General features: G+C 39.6%; 1 protein-coding gene across 13 annotated transcripts in view; it reads left to right on the top strand.

The window, feature by feature from the left end:
• Nucleotides 1–24,377, top strand: part of ZC3H18 (zinc finger CCCH-type containing 18) — a 2,225,788-nt gene that overhangs the window by 2,087,124 nt on the left and 114,287 nt on the right. For all 13 annotated transcript variants that reach the window (XM_044081724.1, XM_044081723.1, XM_044081715.1 and 10 more), the window contains one exon: nucleotides 19,040–19,133. In XM_044081724.1, the coding sequence (XP_043937659.1) occupies nucleotides 19,040–19,133 (94 nt within the window). The remainder of the gene's footprint in view (nucleotides 1–19,039; nucleotides 19,134–24,377) is intronic.

Below are 24,377 nucleotides of genomic sequence, written 5' to 3'. Positions count from 1 at the left end.
ATGGGAAATAAAGAATTTAAATCAGCCACTAAAGAATACCTGTACAGTCAAAGGCCTGCCAGTATACTCACCCTCCATAACCTATTTACTTTCGTATGCCCTGTGCAGCACTCTTGCCTGCCTTCTTTCAGTGATCTAAATTTCTGCCTTACTTGCATGTCTCACTTCCCACTCTGTCTAACCATACTCTCACTCTCATGTCACTTTTGTTTACCGTACTCTTACCCTCATAACCATACATCTACTCTCAAATCAGTTTTTACTATTGTCTTATGACGTCTCCTTTAATTTAAAATATCTCAGTATGCTACATTTCAATCACAGTCCTATCTCTGATCAGTGTTGTTACTTGCTTCTTATTGAAAACTTAATTGTAATAGTCTGTATTGTATAGAAATTCTATTTGAACATAATGTTCCAGATGTTGTTATTTTTTGTACCTTAAGTACTCTCTTTTCTTGTATAAATAACTGTGGAGCTTTTCTCCCCAGACCTCCACTGAAAAAGGGTTGTCAGCCCAGTCGGACAAACCCGGTCAGCAAATGTAAAATAAATAAAATGTGGCTTGGTACTGTTGCATACTGAACAAGAAGAAAGCACTTTATCAATGTCCTTTGATAGAGAAGGCCAAAATACTAGTCCTCTCGCCCTTCTTTTGTCAGAATCGGAACCTGAGTGGCCATGATGCAAAATCTGAAGGTATTCATGGTGTAGGAACATTAAGTTTTGGACCTTTGAAAATGATGCCATCTTCCATCAGCATCTCATTTCTGTATGGAAAATAAGGTGGTACTTCTGGCGGTACGCAGGACTGCTTTGACTGGCATCCTACATTGATGAATTGGTTGAGCTTTTGCAAAATAGGATCAGTCTTTGTATGATCTCTTAGCTCATCAAGTCTCATGGTAGAAAAATTGCACACTTCCATGACATCAGATTCTCTGCATCAAGATCTGTGGTATTTCTGGGCAATCTGGATAAGGTATCAGCCAGAAAAAGAAGTTTAGTTTTTGTATAGAACATTTTTAAATTATACTTTTGCAATTTAAACATCATTCTTTTTAGTCTTGCTGGAGATGAATGCATAGGCTTCTTTAAAATAGTAACTAGAGCTTGATGGTCAGTTTCTATCTGGATAGCTTGGCCATAAATAATGTCATGAACTTCGAGCATGCGAACATAATTGTCAAAAGTTCCTTCTCAGTCTGAGCATACTGCATTTCAAGTTTGGATAAGAGTTCTAGATACACAGGCAACAGTCTCCCCTCTAGAAATAAACTGCACCAAGACCGGATTTTGAAGCATCACAGGAAAGCAGTACTGGTTTGTGGACATCATAGTACCTTATTGTAGGTGGGTTGGCAATTTGCTGTTTGAGGTCATCAAATGTTCTCTGATGGTGGTCTAACCATGACGAAGCAAAATTTTTGCGTGTCAGCTCTCTTAAAGGCACTGATAACTCTCTAAAGTCAGGGATACATTTGTCCAAATAGTTAACCATACCAAGAAAACGCTGTAGGGCTTTGGATAATGGCATCTCAAGAATGGCTGCTTGTTTAGAAGGGTCTGGTTGTGTAGGTCTGTAATGGTAATTAAATGACCTACATAAGTAACTTCTGGTAATCTGAATTTGCATTTCAGAGGATATAACTTTAAATCCACTTCACGCGCTCTGTCCAGAACTTTTCTAAGGTTTCTGTCATGCTCTTTTTAACCATTTCCTCCAACCAGTAAATCATCATTGCACACAGGTAGCCTGAAAATATTTGCTCCATTGCACGTTGAAAGACTTCACTGTCAGAATGTGTTCCAAAAGGCATCCTGAGGAGTCTGTATCTGCCAAATGCTGTACTGAATGTAGTCAGTAGTGAAGATTTGTGATCAGGCATTACTTGCTAAAATGAACTCTTTGCATCTAAGACAGAAACAACAGTGGCATTTGGCATGAGGGTGGCAATCTCCTCGACTGTTTGCATAGGTTGATGTTTTTTAATACCTTGTTCAAGTCTCTTGAGTCAGTGCATATTCTGATTTTATCTGAATATTTTTTTACGAGCAGCTGTCATGGAAGACACCTGGTTCTGTGACTGGACAAATCGCACCTTGCTGCACCATTTTGTCTGACTGGACCTTGGCTTTGTCCTGCATAGCTATTGGAACTTTCCTTGCTGGTCTGACCAGTGGACTGACCTCTGGGTGTACTTTCATGGATTACACAACTGGAAGTTTGCTTAGCTTATTGTCAAAAACATCAACATACTCTGAGAAAATAACATCAGTAAAGCTGGAACTGGGACATGTGCTTACATGATGGACATCTTTTGTAAAATAAATCAGTTTCATTCTCAAACTCTCTCTCAGACCTAATAATGACTGCACAGGTCTTCTGGCTACATAAAATTGCAAGCTGTAACTGTTCTCAGCCAAATAGCATGAAAGCCCTACTGAGCCTTCGGTTTGAATCTCTTCATCTCCATAAGCAACAAGTTTCACACTATTTACCAAATTAAGTTGCTCACCAGCCCTCACTTCAACAAGTGTTTCTGCTGATATTACATTACACTTTGAACCAGTATCCACTTTGACCCCTGTGGGCTTGCCATTGATCAGGACAGTACAAAATACTTCATTCTTTGTCAACAAATCTAATGCAGTAACCTTCTCACCGACCACTGATGCACCATCTACACAGAAAGTAGGGTTGCAGCTTTTTATATGATCAACTTGCTTTTTTAAAGTGACCTTTCTTAATAACTGAACGAGGTGTGCTTGATTTCTAAATCTTTTGAAAGTGGTTCCATTTTTTACACTCGTTTCTCTGCTGACCAAATGCTAAGCATTTCTCTCTTTTAGACTCATGATTGGCACCGCAATTACAACAGTTAACAATAAGACCTGACTTGGGTTTTGCTGACTCACCCTTACACTGCACTGAGCATGTCTGTTTTGCTGAGCTAATCTTGGAACCTACTAGAAAGTTATGGGTCCTCCCAGAAAGTCCTGCAAGGGTTACAACTGCCATGTGCTTAGACCTGCTTCTGTTTGCCACGTGCTGCATGCGGTCTACGCTTGCTCTAGAGGTTACTGAAACCATGCTCTTATCACTTGCAAGCTTACTTGTGTGCCTTTCTGTGAGCCCATGGATTTGACAAATCTCTATGGCTTTGCTTAACGTTAATCACTGTCATGAGTTAAGATCTTTCTTACTGCAGCACTATTAACACCACACACAAGCCTGTCCTTTATTAACTCATTTTCATGTCATCAAATCTGCATGTTTTAGCCTTATTTCTCAAGTTACACCTGGCCTTTGGTCTTTTGTATAAAATAAGTGCCTCTCTAATGTAACATTTGTCTGGAGGTTGCACATTTTTTTCTAAATTTGCACTTTAAGCACTCAAGGTCCTCTCTTGATTCAGCTGGTACCACAGTATGGTGTTTTCCCCCTTCTCCTGCATAAACTGCTGGTGCATACACAAATGATAGCTTTCTTTCAGTGGCCTCTGATCCAGCTACGTTAAGCAAAATGAAGGCAATTGTACGTGCATCTTTGTCAGTAAAAGCTGCTTGTATGAAAATATATTCCTGCTCAAATACTGACCAATTCTCTCTCATATTTTGACTAGGTCTGCAAAATATCTCTGCCATATCAACACACAGTAGTGAAGTTGCTTGAAGTTGTGCACGAACATGCACACACACAAATGTATGTCACAACTTGTAATTATGCCCAGTAGCACAATAGGCTGTTTGAAACAACTGCAGTTTGCCGAATAAATCTTCGTAGCACAAGAACATTTTAAAATCATTGTACTTTGTGAAACCACTCCTTATTAGTGTAAGAAATACTTCGAAATGACTGTACTTTGAAAATAAACTGCACACAGCAGAAATAGCTCAGAGTAAGAGACACTTCAAGATGAATGCACTTTGCAAATAAACTGTACACAGCACAAGAACCTTTCAAAATGGCTGCACTTTGAAAATAACTCCGTACAGTGTACGAAACACTTTGAAATAACGGCACTTTACAAATAAACGTACAAAGCATGAGAAACTTTTCTAAATGGCTGTGCTTTGTTGCACTTTTAACTGTACTTTGCACCCAACAAACTCTTTGAAAATTGCACCGTAATAAAGCACACACTCAGCAAACACTTTGCACACACTGAGATACTTTGAACAACTCTTGTTATGCTTTGAATGGCTTCGGTCAATGCAAAATAGTAGTTTGTGCCCAAACACGGTCTTTTACAAAAAAAAAAAAACATGCAGTCGCCTTGCTCTGTAAGCTTAATTTGCCCTTTTATTGTACTCTCGTTATGCCTGTTTAATCTCTTATCATGCATGTTATAGTTTACTTATGCCCATTTTACTTCAGACATGCTCGTTATGCAAACCAAAGGTAATTCTGAGCCCCATATGAATATCTCTACTAGTTTGATCAATTATCGTAGTTTTGAACATTTCATTTAATTAATAATGCGTTTTTGTGCCTTTTGTTTGATTATTAATATGTTTTGTGGTACTTGTTTGATTAATAATGCATTTTGTGCCTTAGAAATGCTCTGTTTTATTTTCTGTGCCAAATAAATCATTTTTGCAAGTTTTTTGTTACCTTAAGTTTGTTTCTGGCCTTTTTTTATTTGAGCTCCATTTCATTCAACCAGCTCAATCTGCTTTCACCTTCATCTGTGCACCTCATGACTTAAATTGCTCTCTTAATCCCAGTTCTGACACCATGTTGCTCGTCTAGTTAGGATAAAACAGATGAGCGGTTGTGGGTTCAGTTTAAGCAGCTTTATTACACACAAACATCAGGAATGAGGCTTTGTAACGTAAACTTAAATAAACTTATAAATAGACTGTGAACATGTATGAGTGTGGTAGTCAGTCTGGCTGTTCTCTGAAAATAGCACTGCTGCCTGCACGTGCTCGCTATTTGTCTGTATGTACATAAATCTGGAAGTGCTTCATAAAGGTACATATACACGCTCTGTTCTACACATACATCGGATGTATGTCTCTGTGGAAGGTTTTAGCTTTGGTATCCCAGCTGGACATCCAGGTTGTTTGGCAAAATAACCCAACACTTTGGAATACTGCAACAGTGAACAGTAAGGATATCTAATGTTATGGTAAATTCTTGCTTAGCTGTACTTTCCATGGCCAGTGTAAAATTCATCTTGTTCCTTTTGAGAAGACATTAGCTTCTAGTTGAACTGAGGCAGCTCTGTCACTTCTTGATACTAACTCCAACTGAATATTACTCAGCCCAGGATTTTCAAATACCACTTCTGAGGGTCATTTCCGGAGAGGTAGAGACACCACCATGCTCAGTACTGTAATTAAACAAATAAATTACAACAAAAGTTAAAAGAAGGGTGCAAGAAATCTTTCTGTTTTTAATGCAAGCCATTTTCTCACAGTGTTTGTGCTTTTGCCAGAAGTGGTGGAACTGTTTTTGTTTAGGTAGTGTAGTAACTGACTTTCTTCTGATGAACACTGGACTTTATGACTCTTGTCAGACCAGATTATCTCTCTTGTTTCTTATATGTAGACTTGTATGTTTCCTGAGTCAGGTTTAGAAGATAACTTACTGCCATCTTGCAGTCAACAGATACTGACTTGACGGGTAGTATATATCCAGCTGTATATCACCAGTGCTTTGTTCTGTCTCTGCCTTTGTATATTAATAAGAGTGTGGAAACTTTAATATGCAGTGAAAGGAGGATTTCATTTTGCAACTCGAGATGTTAAAAACCTGTACACTTTTAATTGCACTGTTAGGCTGACAGCTGCAGTGTACATTTTTAGGCACTTTAACCTTTATATAGCAAAGAAATTTTGTTCTGTCTGTATAATAAAATTCTTGTTTTCTGTCTAGTAATATAATTTTGGTAAAGTGTTTATTGCCACAAATTAAAAAAATTATTAAGAAAAGGATTAAAGATCTTGGAGAAATTTGGCCTCTGCTATGAGAATCTCAGTATGGGACATGTTGGGAACAAGTGTGTTTTTTATTGATACATAATCCTGCACCTTTTTTTCCAAGTCAAACTCACTCTGATGTATCAACTCAGCATTGAAGTGAGGATTCCCTAAGCTGCCTTTCCCATTTGAACTATCATCTTGTGTGATTAACCCCTCTGGGCTAGGATCACCAGCACATCTCACTGGCAGTAACTAAATATCCCCTTTTGGAAACAGCAACAGATTAGCTTGGGAACCACCACTGCAGTGAAGGGAGGCAGGTGCTCTGCTTGAGTTACAACCCTGTCTATCCCTTGCTTGCGTGTCTGGGCAGGCAGTGAGGTGTGGCTTACAGGAACCTTCCCTATCCTAAAGGTGTAGGGCAGACCCACATCCTGACCCACCCACTCACCACTTAGGTAACTACTCCAAGTACTCACCTCCACAATGACTTGATTGAATGTCCAACCAGTACCTGCACATCAGCCACATCCTCCTCCCTGTCAAAGATGAGCAGATGGAGCATATTCATTCCTTTCCCACCCAAATCAGCTTCAGCAAAAACCCCATGCTGTTAATCGAATATGGGTCACCTGAGTTGCAATCAAAGCTTTATGTGTCTAAACTACGAAGCTAGTTTCATCTGCACTAATGTCAAACTGTATTGTAGGCTTATTGGTGGTCCTTTTCCATCTATAGCTTTAGTTTTTCTTAAAAGACTTGTGCTGCAATTTAATTCTTTCACATCAGGCATTTTGTTTCTTGTTTGATTGTGAAAATGTATTTAGAAGGTGGATCCTTGAAAACAACTTTGCATAAGGAGGACACATCTGCAGATATTGTCTTTCTTTCCCTGTGCGTACAGTTATCATCCTGGGACTTTAGTTTTATACTATCCATGCAGAGAATTTCCCAGCGCTAAAAGTCTGTGTTCTGATTTTTCAGAATTTGAAAGAAAATCTAGTCAGATTGCCCAGAATTTTTACTTGAAACTACCTTATAGAAAGCCTGTAATCAGACTGATGAGTTTGCCCCACCAATTGAAGTTAACATAGTTTGTAGGAAATTAGAACCTAAGGATTACATGGCTTACTATAGTGGCATAGAGGGATAAAACCCTGACTATGGCCCAGGCGAACAGTGTTAGATTAGTAGCTTGGGTCTTTGACAATGTGGCAGGGAGGACGCACATACCCATCCTGGGGGGAGGGGTTATTCTGACTGGTGCCACTGCTCCCAAGCAGTACCAAAGGGCAAAGACTGAGTTAAAAGGGTGGGGACTTGTGTAAGGGATGACAGTGGTGTGGCCATCCAAGCTGAAGACAGTAGCCTTTGGCTGGACTTAGGAGCACATGCAAGCTGATTGGGTGGGGGGATATTGGCATGGTCCTACAGTGATGCAGGTGCCCATTCCACTACCCAAGAAGAGAAATTAAGACTGTAAATGCAAAACAATTTTCATTGCCAAGATACCATCATGAGTGTCAACCCTCCATTTTGCCTGGATGATAGCCCATCTGGATGTCTCTTGTCCTAAGGGATCTAAAAGGGGAATTCCTGCACCGCTAGTGAACAAAGGGGGCTCAAGTCTGATACGGTGTGGCTTGATAATAGGTATGCGGGTGGGGGAGCGACGAAGAACCTAAAAAAAGAAATAAAGGATATATTTCATTACAAAGCTTGCAGTTGTTATCATCAAAGTAATGTGTAGGCCATGCCATTATAAAAGAAAACAGGAAGAGCATTTTCTTTGGAGCATCTTAATGACATTGGGAGTAATTCTGCTGTTGATCCTGTAGCAGAACATTTTTTTGTGTTGTTTGTAATGGGGGTGGATATATGTTTAAAAATTTCATCACTTGTGAGAGAAAGGCATAATTTTTATTAAGTATTCATCTTAGTGTCGTAATGAAGTTTGACTGTTTAATTTGGAGCGCTGCACCTACAAGGCATAAAAGGAGTTACCTGCATTGCAATTTATTTGTTTGATCTTTGTATAGTGTAGTTGCAGGTTTGTCAGATTTTTTTCCAGTTTTAGTTTAATATTTGTTGGATCCTGAGCTGTTTTAATATTTTTCTCCTGTTGCATCTAATTAATTAACTGCACTTGTGTTTTGATTGAACATTTTCTACTGTACTTGAGATATTTAACACTGAACTTAACCTAGGAGGAGGAGTCTGAAACGGTCTTTACATCTATCTATGGCATGTTAAGATTTCTCTTAAAAGTTATGTTTTATTTTTAGACTGTTGTGTAAATTGTCTTTCTCCCTGATCTTTAATGAGGGTGTGACTTGTATGATTTTACAATTTTGTTTTGTCATTTTTGCCGTGTCATGTCACAAAGCTGCATTTGTTGATAATAAAGCCAAGGTCACTACTACAACTTCTACTACTTTGCCAAGTCTCATACATTTGCCACTACTAAAGGCAAGGTTTTTACTGCTGCATTGTGTGTTTTTGTAGACCATCTTGAAGAGCTTTGTCATCCTTTATTGAAGTTGTTGTGTAGCCCAGTTGGCATTCATCTGCATATTTGATTATCCGTAGCCCATTACTACTTTTGTATCTCAGAAGAGCAGTTCAGAAAGAAACTGCCACACTTCAGTCTTGTGGGACACCAGTAATAACCACGACTGTGTAGACAAGTAATGAACTTTCCCTGACTTTGGTCTATTCTTTTGCTTAGCAAGTGTTTTTCACTCATTGGGTTAAGTATGGATTGACATTTCATGCTTCTAATTTGTCATTGTATCAGTATATGTTCTTCGTGTTTCACTGTTGCAGTCATTACATTTGGGTAATCTGCTTGCAGGTTGCCCTCAGTCGACCTGATTAACAGTGTCTTGGGTCCTGCGTCGGTTGCTATCCCTTCTTCCATGACGTCAGGTCGTCAGGGGTATAAAACATGCAGCTGACACCATTACACCAGTCTTTCTTGCCGTGCGGTGCCCGAAGCAGAAGCAGTTTGCAAGTGCCGGTTGGCCAACTCCTGAAATTTTCATTTTCGAGTTTCAGATCCAAAGTCTTCAACTAAAAGCTAAGTACCCCGTTGGGGAAACTTTTTCTTGCTCCTTCTCAATGTCAGTAAAAGTTAATTGCATTACTTGTGGAAAGCAAATACCTCATAAAGATTTTCATTCGTATTGTATTCCTTGCTTAGGCCCTGACCACGACGTACCTTGTTGTCGGTTTTGTGCTTTATTTAATCAGTCCACTATCCGTCGACGGTATATTTTTGCCTCTAAATATTTCGGTTCTCGATTTAATTATCCAGAAATGTCGTCGGTTAGCCATCCGACTACCGAAATTCAGAAAAAGCGCAAAGATAAAGACAGAGACAGGCCGAGGTCCAAAACTGCCAACAATGCTTCTCCTAAGCCAGTCGCCAGTTCGCCGGTACTCAGTGAGGTGTTTTCGCAGCCCCTGATACCCGCTACTTCTGATTCGCAGGCCTCTACTGAGACCCATTTGGAGTCCAGTATGCCACGAGATACTATGCTCAGGCCTCTGTGCCTAAACAAAAATTATAAAAAAATGGCTGAAGATCTAATAACTCTAATCAGGGGTAGTCAAACCCCCCTGCCCCCCCAAGAGGCCTAGGCCTGAGCTGGATTATGAATTTTCTGATCGGGATTCTGTTTTTCTGATTCTTCTGATGATCTGGATTTGTCCTTACCTACTTATGAGGATTCTGATGCAGAGGACTCTATTCCCTCTGCTTCCCCTCCTGAGGATTTTTCTTTTGGGGAAACCTTACATACTCTGAGGGAACATTTTCACTGGGATAGCCAGGAATTTTCTGATTCAAAAAAGAGGCTTAGGGATTTCCTTCTCCTACCTCAGCATAGGCCTTTGGCTATTCCTCCTGTACTAGACATTGTTGATGATGCTTTCTCAGAATCCAGTTTAGCCCCCGATTCCCTGCCTCCTGCTCCCAGTAAACCTGACATACTACAGGGTTCCCGAGTCCCATAAGTTCCTTTTCAAAAATCCTATTGCAGATTCAGAGACTATTTCACAGGGGCCCAAGGGCATTAAGGCTTCTACTGCTAAAACTCCTACCCCTTCTGATAGAGACTCCAGGGCGCTGGATAGATGGGGTAAAAAGGTGTATACTTCAGCAACCTTGGCAGTTAGAGCTTTAAACTGTCAATGTCATATGTTAAAATATCAGCAGCATGTTATTGGACTACTTAAACAGAAAATTATGTTGATTCCTGACTGTGTGGAAAATAAAGACTTACAGGATTTAATGCATTCTGCTAAACACGTTGGAAAACATACTTTACAATGTGGTTTGATTCCTTAGAGGCCTCTTGCAGGGCTGCTGTTACTTGGTCTGTGCTTAGAAGGCATGCTTGGCTTAAGGAGCAATCTTTGCCTGACCATGTTAAAGCTAAATTGTTGGATGCTCCTTTAAATCAGGACCTCCTGTTTGGCAACAAGGCTGAAGAAGTTCTTAAAAAGATGGAAGATAAAGCTAAATCTGTGCAAACTGTTAAAAGAGTTTTTACAAGTTCAGCCTCCTAGATTTAGCAGACACTGGCCTATTTGTCCTTTCCAGCCCCTTCCAGGTTTTCTCAAGCCAAACCCAGACACAGCAAAAACCCCAGGTTTCAGTCCCAGGGGACACACAGAACTAAGCAGTGGGGGGCCTCCACTTCCAAATCTGGGAATAATAAGACTCCCCCCATGGTAAACTGTCTCAATGACTTCCTTTTAAAATTTCCAAGCACTTATCAACTGACTGCCCTTTTGGGGGGAAAGATTGCTCTTCATGCAAAGAATTGGGAACTCATTACCCAGGACAAATGGGTTTTAAATATAGCGTCCCGGGGATACAGATTTCACTTTCACACGTTGCCAACTCTAAGCGGGTTGCTGGACCTACCTCCAATTCAGTGGGCAGAGGCCCAAAAACAAGTACTTTCTCTCTTAAGCATGGGGGCTATTCAACTGGTACCAGAAGAGGAAAAGGGACAAAGTTTCTACTCGAGACTTTTCCTGGTACCCAGAAAAGACAATTCATAACATCCTATCCTGGACCTGTCTACTCTAAACACACCTTTCTGGACATTCCAAGATTCAAGATGCTGACTCTTCACCAATTACTTCCTATGCTAGGCAAAGATGCCTGGTTGGCAACACTAGATCTAAAAGAAGCATACCTGCACATCCCAATCAGGGAATCTTGCAGAAAATACCTACGCTTTAAAAGCAGGCTGTACACCCACTATCAGTTCTCTGCACTGCCCTTTCGCTTATCTACTGCACCCAGGGTATTCACAAAGTGCCTAGCTCCAGTGATTGCATTTTGCAGGCAAATAAGTATTCAAATATACCCATATTTGGACGATTGTCTAATTCAGGCAGAAAGCCAGGACATACTTTTGAATCATCTGGCGTTTGTAAAAAGGGTTCTGACTTGTCTGGGGTACACCATAAACGAAAAGAAATCACAACCGGTACCCTGTCAACAAATTACATTCCTGGGAGCAAGCTTGAATACAACTTCCCAGATGGCTTACCTCATGCCAGAAAAGCAAACTCATTTGACAACCTACTTCAAACAAGTGGCCACAAAAACCCTGCTGTCTGCAAGACAAATACTACAAGCCTTGGGGGTTCATGGCCTCCTGCATTCTTCTAATTCCATATGCAAGACTGCATATGAGGAAACTACAGTGGTATCTAGAAAGCCTTTGGAGTCCACATTCTCACAGCCTAGAAACAATGATTCCCATCTTACCTTGCCTACGCATAGAGTTCCTTCTGCCACCAAACAAGGGACTACATTTCACACCACCCCCTGCCACTCAAACACTAACAACAGATGCATCAGGGGGCTCACCTGGCAGGGAAGTGCATTCAGGGCAAATGGAACCCAAGTCAAATGCACCTGCATATCAATCAAAAAGAAATGTTAGCTGTACAGAATGTTCTGACAGCCTGTTCTGACAGCCTTCAAGGACTACATTCTTCCAGGACAACTAATGGTAAAGACGGACAACACCACAGTTATGTGGTACATAAACAAGCAGGGGGGTACACACTCTTACCCCCTCTGCAGACTAGCCATGGCATTGTGGAACACAGCCTTGAGCTACCAAGTGCATCTACAGGCTCAATTCCTGCCAGGAAAATTAAATACACTGGCAGATGGACTAAGCAGAAACCTTATCGACCAACACAAATGGAAACTGGAACCAAGGATTTTCAACATGTTGACAAGCGAATGGGGGAGCCCAGTTATAGACCTGTTTGCCTCCCCCCAGAACTACCAATTGGACAGACTCCCCACAAACAAGCCTGGAAAGTGGATGCTCTGTCCTTCAGCTGAAAAAACCTATCAGTCTATGCCTTCCCCCCACTGCCTCTGCTCTCCAAAGTACTACTAAAAGTCAAACAGGACAAACCAAAGATGATTTTGATTGCTGCAGACTGGCCGTGCGAACACTGGTACCCCCTCCTGCGCAGTGTTGCCCCAGTTATCTCCATGGCACCTGCCTCAGACTCCTTCCCTGCTGTCTCAGCAGGAGAACCAGATTCTGTACCCTCAGCTTCAAACACTGAACCTTTCAGCCTGGCTAATTACTTAAATTCCCCCTTACCAGCAAACCTGTGATGGATGTAATCTTAGAGGCAAGGAAGCCTAGTACTAGAAAATCTTATGCTGAAAAATGGAAAAGTTTCTGTGCCTGGAACCAATCTCAAGGGGATGAGCACAGCAGCACTCAGTTTACCTCAGATGTTACAATACTTAACTGAGATGCTTCACAAGGGCCTGTCTTTTTCCTCCATTAAAATCCATGCCTCAGCCATTTCAGCTCATTATAACACAGAACCTCCCTTCTTCTCTCATCCACTGCTCAAGCAGTACCTCAGAGGGGCCAAAAATTTGAGACCACCCAGGAGGGCTCCAACCCCATCCTGGGACCTTAACTTTGTATTGGAGAAACTCACTCTCCCTCCTTTTGAGCCAGCTGTTACTGCAGACTTAATTTCTTTCTTGGAAAACAGCTTTCCTTTTAGCAATCACTTCAGCTAGAAGCGTATCTGAATTACAGGCCCTTATGGCAGGGGAGCCTTTCATCATCTTTCATGCGGACAGGGTATCACTCAGGACCAATCCATCCTTCATGCCCAAGGTGGTATCCAGTGTGGCTCTAAATCAGGCCATTCATTTGCCAACCTTCTTTCCCAATCCACAGAACAAAGAGGAACGGATTCTGCATTCCTTGGATGTGCACAGAAAACTTCGATTCTACTTGGACAGGATTAAGCCTCAAAGAAAATCTGAACAACTGCTGGTAGCATTTGCTGCAGGGGCAGAGGAGAAGACTATTTCAAAACAAACCATTTCTAAATGAATAAGCCATTGCATCCATTTCTGCTATAAGCACCATGGAAAACCTATCCCCCAGGGGATCAGACCTCACTCCACCAGGGCTGCATCTACTTCTACAGCCTTTCTCAGAGGCGTTCTTACCAGGGACATCCTAGAAGCTGCTACGTGGAGTTCTGTACATATTTTTACCAAGCATTACCATTTGCCAATTTTCTCTAAATCCAGAGTTGGCTTTGCCACTGCAATCTTGCAGGGCCTTATAGCTGTTCCTAATGCTGTCTAAACTCCTCCTCCCAACAATAGCTTTGGGAATCTACCCAAATTTAATGACTGCAACAGTGAAACACAAAGAACATAGTACAGTTGTGTACACTTACCATAAATGTAGATGTTCGAGTGTATTCACTGTTGCAGTCCTGGTTACCCTCCCACCTTCCCCCTAACTTTGTTTGGCTATACCTCTACTTTCCTTTACTATGCTTAACAGCCTTTTTGGTGAATTTGCTTTTTTGTTGGAGGCATACCTTTGTGTTTTTTATGTTTAATTGCTCCCCATTAGGGGGGCAACTGACATCTGGGGCAAGAAAAACTGATGTAATGGCATCAGCTGCATGTTTTATACCCTGACGACCTGACGTCATGGAAGAAGGGACAGCAACCGATGCAGGACCCAAAACTTTGTTAATCAGGCTGACTGAGGGCAACCTGCAAGCAGATTACCCAAATGTAATGACTGCAACAGTGAATACACTCAAACATCTACATTTATGGTAAGTTTCCTTACATAGAATAATCTGAGATGGCTTAGCAAGTTCAAGATGAGTCAACATGCACTGTTATCCCTACAGGTGCTATTGTTACTTCAGAGTAAAATGCCACAAGATTCAGATACAAGAGCTCCCTGTAACAAGCCCATGCTGTGTTTTATACTTGATAAAGTAAATCCTCTGTGTCATTTTGGATGAATTATAGCATGAATTTCCATGATTTTACATAGAACAGGTGTTAGATTTATGGACCTGAAATTGTTAATTGTGATTTAATTACATTCCACACCACCCTCCACTTTGTCGTAGGACAGGGATGCATCTGTTATGCTAACATTTTGATTAATATGATTGCTAGGGGTTTTGTTTGGTTGTCCTTGCTTAATTTCAGGAACCTGCCATGTGTGTTGTCTGATCCCATGGAGCTTGAGTTTTAATTATACTAGTGGCATCATTTAATAATGTCTGTAGTTATATAATGGAATGTCTTCCCTTGTCTCGTTAAATCTATTATGCATTTATTCACTTATTGTGAAGTCCACACCATACCGCTCAACTTGAGATCATCAAAAATCTGGACAAAGGCCCATGAAAAATAGGTACAATTGGCCAAAAATCTGCATGCTGATTAACATAACATTTGCATACATAATTATACAACCCACCCACTCCAATGGAATTGTGGGATACCAACTTTTAAACCCAAATTGATCTGACAAAATATTAAACATAAAATATAAACAGAAGTGTTTTATTTATATTTATGTTTGAACTTGTATCAAATGTTGAACTTGTGTAAAACTAAAATACAAATTTCTTTTATAAAAATAAAATTAACTGTTTCTACACTAATATTAAATAATACAAAAAGACAAAATATAACCGGAACAAGACTGTTTTATATATTTATAAAACTAAAATACAGTTTTCTTTTATAAAAATAAAATTAACTTCTACACTTGTATAAAAGTAAAATAAATATAATTTGTGTAAATCAAATGAATTCTAACTACTACACTGGTATAAAATTGAAATAAATACAATTTAAATAAACTCTAACTTCTAAACTGGTATAAAACTAAAATAAATACAAATCAAATTTTGTCTATTAATTAACTAGCTGCTAAGCTAATACAAAGTAAACTCACAATACCCCTTTTGGTATGTATCTTTCAAAGCACCTGCAGCAATTGAAGAGACCACAGAGGTTCCTCATAAGGAAGATTCAAGGTCTTCAACTGTCCTGTGTGGATCGGCTGAAATCACTGTCACTTTATTGTGTTTCATACAGACTACTCGGAGGTGATCTTTGACTTGCATATAAGGCAATCTGTGACCCTGCTTTATTGGACGTGCTGCATATCCGCAAGTCAAATGGCACACAGGTTACTCGCTCTAAGGACCTAAACCTGGTGTGTAATGTTAGTACAACCTGCTGGAGGGACAGATTTGTCTCCCGGAGGTTACCACACCTTTGGAATAGACTCCCATTTCACATCAAACCGAGCACCTCATTGGCCCTCTCTAAATTCATCCTGGGGGGGGGGGTCCACCTTTGTCCCTTTTGGACAGGGGCAATAGGTGCTGATCGTGTTAACTAAGGTATATCTGGCCAGGCTTGTAAGGGCCCTCAGGCTATTAGCCTAGTAACTTCCAATGATACTATAGGGCTTTATCTCTCTCAATCTCTGTGCCACTGGGGCTGTCCCCTCCCCCCCATTTCATCAGCTGTCATAAAGTCAATTTAGCTTCCTCTTCCATAGTAAATGCTGAAGAAAATAACTGATTCCAAACTTCAGATTGCTCCGTACTATATGTAAGCTCCCTCCCATCAGTACTCAGCATGCACCTGGACTGAATCAAGAAGCATTTTTGTATACAATATCCCATGTACAGCATCAGAACACAGAACAGTGCCTTGTAGCAAGATCAAACCATGGGCTGAAACCATCAAAAATTGTATGATTATCAGTCCCTATAATGTAGCATGGATCTCGGAGAGACAGAGAGATGCACCAGAAAGACCTGACATAATTATGCAAATGCTCTAAAACTACGATATGAGAAAACTTTGAGTGTAAGTGTCATATTATGCTAGGCCATCCAAATTCATTTCCAAGCTGACCCTTTCCAGTGCAAGTATATCCTGTTCTAGCATATCCTGTGTAGCGTAAAATGCATATTTCTGCAAATATAGAGCCCATTAAAAGGATCATTAGCTTCAGAATTAGAACTCGGTACTGCCCTAGAAGTCAAGTTGTTATGATCTTCATACTCATTTTTCTGGCAAGGATGGTAAGCAGACTTTGAAGATAATCTCTTCTTGCTAATACTCCAACAGTATTCTCCATTGAGAAGAGGAGTATCAGTGGCCCAACAAGCAGAACATTTATCTTTGTAGCTTGGAAATTATAAGACTGTGGGTTACATTTCCACATTAGGAATCTGGATTTATTTTCTGTTACTGATACTGAAATGCAACATAAAGGCTGCTGCACTCCTGACTATGGTGTCCTTAGCTATCAACTACCCAGATTGTTGCAGTGTGTCTACATGAAAAAAAATAGAAATATTATCTGTTCCTTTTTGTCTATGTTTTCTTCTGTCTTCCATCAGTATGGTCCTCCTTTTGTGCTCCTAATAGATCCTTATTTTCACATTTAGTCACATTGCTTTATTCATAACTTTCTTCCCTCTCACAATCTATTCTCAGTACCTCTTTTCAATACTTTCCTTTTCAAATAAAGTATTATCCATCTCATCCTGCTCTTCATAACCTTCTTCACAACTTTGTTTCATTCCTCAGTTTAACTGCAGTATCATCCTCAACATTATAATTGTCAGAAATAGAGACATTATATCCTATTGCAGTGATATCTGTCTCATCTGTTTCAGGGATGTGTGATTTGCCTTACTTAGATGTATTTCCTTCTGACATTACTGTAATATTCAAACCACATATGGCCCTCTTTGGTGCACTTGGTACACTCAGTTTGCATTCCTTAGCTTTATTTCCTCTTTTCCCAAACCTGATTACATTTTTATGGACATTTGATTATCAAATGCATAAACTTTCCAAAAAAATGTTTTGAGCTGCACTAAATACTGACAACTCTATCTCTCTCTCTCTCTTCATTAAGTACATAAAGACTTGGTAAATGAAAAGTAGCATTTTGCTCCGTCTTCATTGTGACCCATGCATCCTATCCACTACTCCATATACTTCTCTCATTCAATTTTTTTTTCACAAACAGTTCTGCAGATGGGTTTCAAAATGTCTGTCTTCTCCTTAATAATTTATCAGGTCTGAATGATGAAAAAAATAACTTTTGTCTGTACAGTTGTGGGCCACTGTTTTTAGCGAATAAGTCAAAAATATTACATTCTAATTCATGGATTTCAAATGTGACAACCACATGAGTCCACGATAGTAATTCTAAAGGCAGTGTAGTTTCCAGAAAGAGTAAAATGCTGCTGAAACAGTAAAGCAGAGAGATCACCACCTGAATAACACATTTCTCTGGACATTGGTGCTTTTTTTCTATTTGTTTTAACCTTTAAATACACATAGTAACTAACTCTTTTATCTGCATTAGTGACTATGGGTTTTAATAAAATTCTTTACTTACCTGAAACCGGAAGAGGTCAGGCTGCCAGAGAAAGTACATTTTTTCATCCTGGGATTCCTGGGAGTGTGGGCTGGTCCCAGACTCTGCTGCTGCACTGCAGAAGTACTTGCCTTGGGCTTGGCAGAAGACGTTCGAATTTAGAAGAACTTCGGTAATAGTAAAACAGCTCCTCCACTCGCCTGCTTTCCCTGTTATATTCCCAAAACAACAAGAATGTAAACACAGTCCGAGCAGAGTCTCCAACAGGCTGGCAGTCTGCCTCATGATGCTAACATAATCAAGCACTCCTCTGCACGTGATGATGTAAGCAGCAACTTCAACAAAAAAAAAATTCTGAATTGAAGGGGCCACTCTGGAATTTGTGGCATCCCATTATTTTGCCCACTTCTTCTTTTTTCGGCTTTTCCTGGTTAGGGGTTGCCACAGTGGATCATCTGTCCGCTCATGATTGGCAGTGGAGTTTTACAGTGTCGAGTTGCCAACCCGGCGCCCAACCTTCCACAGAAGGCACATACATGCACACACTCACACCTAGGGCCAGTTTAGTGTGTCCAATCCACTTACTGCATGTCTTTAGGATGTGGGAGGAAACCGGAGCACCCGGAGGAAACCCATGCAACCACAAACAAGGAGGACATGCAGACTCCGCACAGAAGGCACCCCAGCCGAGAATCGAACCGGAGAACCTCTTGCTGTGAGGCGGCAACGCTAACCGCTGCACCACCGTACCAAGGAATTTAGTATGTTTGAGAGGTATGGTTTGCACAGATGTTATCTGCAGGTTCGTTTGCTGTATTCCTGTGACTTGGTGATCACGTAATTGTTGGTTGATAACATTTTCGTTTTCAGTGTTCTGATGTAACATATTTCTGGTTTGCAGTTGTCAGACCTTAAAGTTGAAGTAATCCATCCTTATGAAAGGTATAAACTGCCGTAAACATACATGACTGTTTATTCAGTTGTTGGTATTTGTTTAATAGTGTTATTTCTTCATACCAGAATCTTTGCAAGTTAATGTGAAGTTTTGTTTTTTTGTATGGCTTTTTTGTACATATGCAGCACTGAGAAAGACTTCATTCTTTGGTTGTTGAAAAGAAAAAAAAAACATTGATGTTTTGGCATATGTTTGTGTGCATATATTTATACATATTTTTTAAATAATTTTACTCTTGCAAATACCTGCAGCCTTTCTCAGTTATTTTAAGAATATTGTAAACTCAGATACTCCATGTTGTTTAAGGTTATGTAGCTTATCTGTCTCCATGATATAATTACTTTTTCTGTATTTAATAATGACATTCATCTCCTGTGCTTTCTAGCCAGTTGATAAGGGAAATAGGAAGCGTTATGAGCCTGACAAAGACAGACAGCCCTCTCCTCCAGCTAAACGGCCAGCTTTGTCTCCAGATCGAGGTAAGGCAGTTTGATGAATGCAGTGCCCATGTTTTATGGCAAGGCATCATTTACTACCTCAAAGAATTATGCAAATAATGTTTTGTGTTAGGCCACATGCCACTGCAAAATAATTTTCTCCTTGATTTGTTTCAGGATATTCTTTTTTGTTTCCATGCACACTGTCAATTTTCCTGAAACATGTTCATTAATCTCTCAAATACAGGTTTTAAAATTGCAAAGTTAATTAAAAAAAATGTAGTCAATACATTTGTGAGAAATGTGTTTCTAATACAAACTGTACTGTATTTACCAAATAATTACTTGTCAATATCCTGTTAAAATCACTGGGAAAATTAAACCACAGGGTGAGAGAGGTTAACTGTTTATTGCCATTGTCTCTCTCCTGTACCCCACAAACATTAGTAACAGGACATGGGTAGCCATTCCATGTCCTGTTGCTTTGCATTTTAACCACCTGCAGTTGGTTGTTGTTAACTGATTATAGTGTGTTTCTGGCTCTCTGATGACTAGAGGTCTGTCAGGTGCTGTGGATGCTGAGATCTTCTTGAACAGTTTTCTGTAGCATGTATTTTTTTTTTTAATTTCTCGTTGGAAATAAAATCTGTGGCAGTGACATGTCCACAGCAGAATATAGTTCTGCACTTTTAATTGTTTAATTTGTATTAAGTTTAATTGTTTGTTTTTATTAAGATCAATGTCGAGGTTGGGAACCCTGTAACTAACATTTGAAACAAATTACATTGGCTGTGTTATCACCACTCTGGTTGATTGCATATTGCAATTAAAAGACTGCTCCTAAATAAAGTGCAATAGTGCTGATCACAGTGAAATGTTCATCGCTGTAGATTGGTGGAGCTGGGGAACAGAATGTAATGTATTAAAGCTACAAGTTGAAATAAGTTACTGTAACCATTCAGTTTTTCATTTTATTGCGAGAAACCATGTAGATGATGGTGCTCACATTCCACAGCACAGTACACTTAGTTTGTTTACTTTTTCTTTAAATTTATGGTGGTTGGCACTCATTGGGACACCTTGCACCAGCACTTGGACATATATTTCTTTGGCTGTTATTTCACCACTTTTGGCCCACACACGTTTCAGGTGATTATCAGATGAGGCTAACTGTTTGGGGTGATAGTCTGCATATTAAAGCAAAGGGCTGTTTAGGGTGTTTACAGTAAAGAAATCAGTGCTTTGGGATGACTGGAGGGTGTGTTGACAGGGTGTAGTGTCTGAGAGGTAACAGATAAGTTGAATTGCATTACTGTGATCATTTTTCTTTTTTCTTCACCACAACCTAGCATCAAAGAGGCACACAGAAGGTAGCTGCCTTATGGATTGAGGCAGATAAGCAGGGTATATATGAAAACACAGGACAATTAAGATGTATAGCTTTCCTAAGAACAGCGTGTGTGTGTCAACAACAACAGTTTGAAATTCATTTACTGAGGCCATTTTGCCTTTCACTTTGTTTAAACTTGCTCATTATAAATGTGCATCGAAAGTAGCTGTGTCTTTGTTGGTGGGGAGGGCAGGCATATTGTTTGTGAAAGTAAAAGGCAATTGTATGATTCATGCAAAACAACCATTGAAATATATAGTTACTAGTCTGTGTATGTCAAAGAGCAATATGTTACTATGGTAGTTGTTTCATTTTGCTCACAGTCCAGCATCAGAGGTGTATACAGAAGGTGGATATCTTTTTGGGGTAGAGATGAGGAGGCAATGCTGTATGTGGTTGTGACATAAATACTGTCAATTAAAAATAATTTGGCTTATCGAGTGGACAGTATGTGTTTCTTGTCAGTAGCAGGCTGAAATATGTTACAGTGGCTAAATTTTTAATTTTCTTCTCAATGAGACATCAGAAACATACAGAATGTGGGTGTCTTTGTTTTTATTTGCATTTTTTTCATTCCTCACTGCCTGTGGACCATAAGCTTTCTGCGATCTATTTGCCTATTCGTTCCTCACAGGTTGAGAGTTGTTTCCAGCCCATTTATTTCTCATGAAGTGAGAGTCAATCTCAGTGGTCATCCTAGCAGCTATTAGTGTATTTTTCATGGATGCAACCTAACCTAAGCCCCCTGTTAGGGAAGTGGGTTCACATTACAATAGAGGGACTGCCTAAGCCCCTGATAAAAAGGCATGCCTGCTCTTTCCCATGGCTCTGCAAACTACTACATGGCTTGTATGGACCCACAAGCATCTTGGTGGTGTTAAAGGTTTCATAATCAAGTCTGAAAGGGGGCAGCAGTATAGTCTTTCAAAGTCTGTCCACAGTGGCTTTATTTCACCTTTATTGCCGCAGTCTGTTTTGCATTATACATGATTTCTGTTGTAGATACAGTGCTGGATTTCTACACAATATACTGAGTAAACTAATAGCCTAGATTGCAAACTTAACAAAGAAGTAAAAATCGTGTGTGTTTTACCAGAAAATACATTTAATTTGTAACATGCCATAGTTAACATGCCAAGCTGTAAGCAACTAATGTAGTGCAGTCAAATGTAGCACCATGTTGCACTGAAATCCCCAAGGTATAATAGGAAGGAATTTTAATGGTTTTGTAATGGACCATCCTGTTACTGCCTTAAACATTTGTAAGGAACTCTCAAAATAGGGCTGAAATAGCCTTTTTATAGATAGGCTCTACTTGAGTATGTTTACAGTCTTCAGTTACGTAATCTGACTGTTTGCATTATACCTGCTTTACATTGTGAGTGCTGCTTTAAGCTTCTGTTTGTTCAGAACACAAAAATGGCTTGTGATACTTCTCTACTGAGTTGCCTTTACATCAAAAGATAAAGGAGTATATATATATTCACCTGGAAATGAAATTAAATTGGAACTTTCCATATTCACAGTGCCATGTTTCAAACAACTAAAGCTATGTGGCCAAATTCAGATGAATTCTGTACTGGAAGCATTGAGGTTAGAAATGCAGTCTTAGTAGTGCTTTCTAACTGGATCCTTGGCTGTTATTATCTGAAAGTTTCATAGTGAAGGCTTGGAGGGGACAGAGAAATAGCCTTTCAAAGACGGGCCTCAATGGCTTTCATTCATATATCGTTGCTGCCACAGTCTGCCGTTTCGCGTTATACTCTATTTTGATTGTGAGTGATGTGCTAATATATGCTCAGCATGCTGAATATCATATTGGCCTAACAAGCATTTTTTTACTGAGTTGTCATGGCATCATATTTATTTCTCCAGAGTACAGAAGATATTTTGTTGCATGACATAATGACCATACCCCCAGTTTAAATTAATTTGGAGTAAACTACAGTATACGAAAATACATTTCTGGATGTGTGTTACAGCTGGAACCATCAGCTAAGTGCACTTTGTAGCCAACGATCATGATTTATTATTGTGTGACTTTTGTTGTAATGCTTTGCTGCAGAGAAATGTTATGTTTTTATCTACCACCAGTAGTCTTAAATAACCATTTGGGTACTCTCTCTTTGCCATGCATTTCACACACATACAAAAACACTATATTTGGCATTTTTTTCAAGCTAACAGACTTGGCATGTATCTGAATCTCGTCATTATAGTGTACTTCTGAAATGAGAACCAAAACATTTCCTGCCATTTTAAAATGTGATAGCCAAATGTGTGTTTTATTTGGTTTGAGAGGTATACAGATGTTTGGTATTCTGTCTACTTTTCCTAAAACATATTATGCTATGCAAGATAAATTGAAAGTAGGATTACTGAGGGTCCTTTTCCTAAAAATTTCATAAATCTATCTTGTAACATTAGAGCAATAATGTCCTTTGATGTTAGCATGGAATTTGGACCAGAATGTCCTTTTTAGCTTGGCGGGGCAGCTTTCATAAAATGGCTAAATACAAATGTATATTTAATTTTCAGGACTGATCACTGCTTTTCATCTTGTAGTCCTTATTTTGATTTCATCTATTCCCAATTGCATGTTATGTAATTTGGAGCAAGTTACTTATTTAGGAGATGCCCTTGGGGCAGTCCTGAGAGAGAGAGAGACTTGAATAGTGACTCTTACCTGGTTAACAAATGGTTAAATAGAATACTTAGAGTCACGTGAAACAGTATCACTTAGTATTGTTGCAGTGAACATAAATATTGCATAGAAATGTAGTTTCCTGGTAGTCATCTAGGGCATCAAGCCAAGTTTTGACCTCCATATTCTGACCATCTTTACAAAAACTGTTCGGAACTTGGAACAATGTACAGATCCAAGGCTGTTTTGGGCAGTAGTACCATAGAAGCTTCATCCTTCTGTCTCTTTCTCATGTAATTACCAATCTGTCAACCACCACACACAACTATGTGCTAGTCTTGGCAGGACTGCACTCCTTGCTGCTGGTGTATCTTCTTGCTTTTAATGTTTTGAAGCTTTATGCAAGTTTGTTTTGGTAGAGTTACTTAAAGCTGACCCAACTAAAACTGGCTTGTGCTCTATTTGCCATGACATTATCCAAGATCTAGACATGGTATACTCTCTGGTCTACTTGGCATCAAAGGCACCTCATTAGTGCAGGTCATCCATCTTCCAGGAAATAGACAAAGGAACTCAGCCTTATGGTATCTGCATTGCCATAGAATGGCATAAACAGCTTGTGAACTTGGCTACGACCAAGGCTGCAAACTGGAACTATGAAGTCTTATGTAGTAACCAACTGTTGTTGGAACTTGGGCTTGCATGACCTAGCTAGTCAGAATCCTGATTCTTTATTTTGCCATTGTGCATATTTCAGCTTCCTTTAAATGTCCACCCCATGTCCTTGTAGTTTTTCTCAGCTCCTCTTTATTCATATCCTCTAAGAAATAATTCTTGCACATCTCCTGAGGTATACTCACTCACTTTCTAATTTTTCATTCTCGCCGTCCTTACCCTTGCCATTGGCAGAATCCTCCCCACTTTTGTTTTCTACCCCCATAATCTCCTCCTTATTCTCAGCTCATACCTTTTGCCTTTTTTGTTCAGGAGATCTGCTTAATATTACATTACTTAATATAAGGTTCTTCTGGCTTGCTTTTGCAGAGTAGATCGTTACTAGTAGTCAACGGCATTGTATTTACGTTTGGTACTCTACTGTCCATCATTTATTCATACTTGGCTGTTAATGAACATATTTTATGTTTCCATCCTCTTACTTTCAGCAAGTAACACACTTAACTTTTGATACATTTATTATCCATTCTGTACGCCAGTGTCATGAAGTCAAATCTCTATGTTTGGTATGCATACT

The sequence above is a fragment of the Protopterus annectens genome, chromosome 8.part1 (assembly GCF_019279795.1).
Source record: "Protopterus annectens isolate FY-2018-M chromosome 8.part1, PAN1.0, whole genome shotgun sequence".
Taxonomy (NCBI): Eukaryota; Metazoa; Chordata; order Ceratodontiformes; family Protopteridae; genus Protopterus; species Protopterus annectens.
Note: the sequence above shows the minus strand (reverse complement) of the source record. Positions and strands in the feature narration are given on the sequence as shown.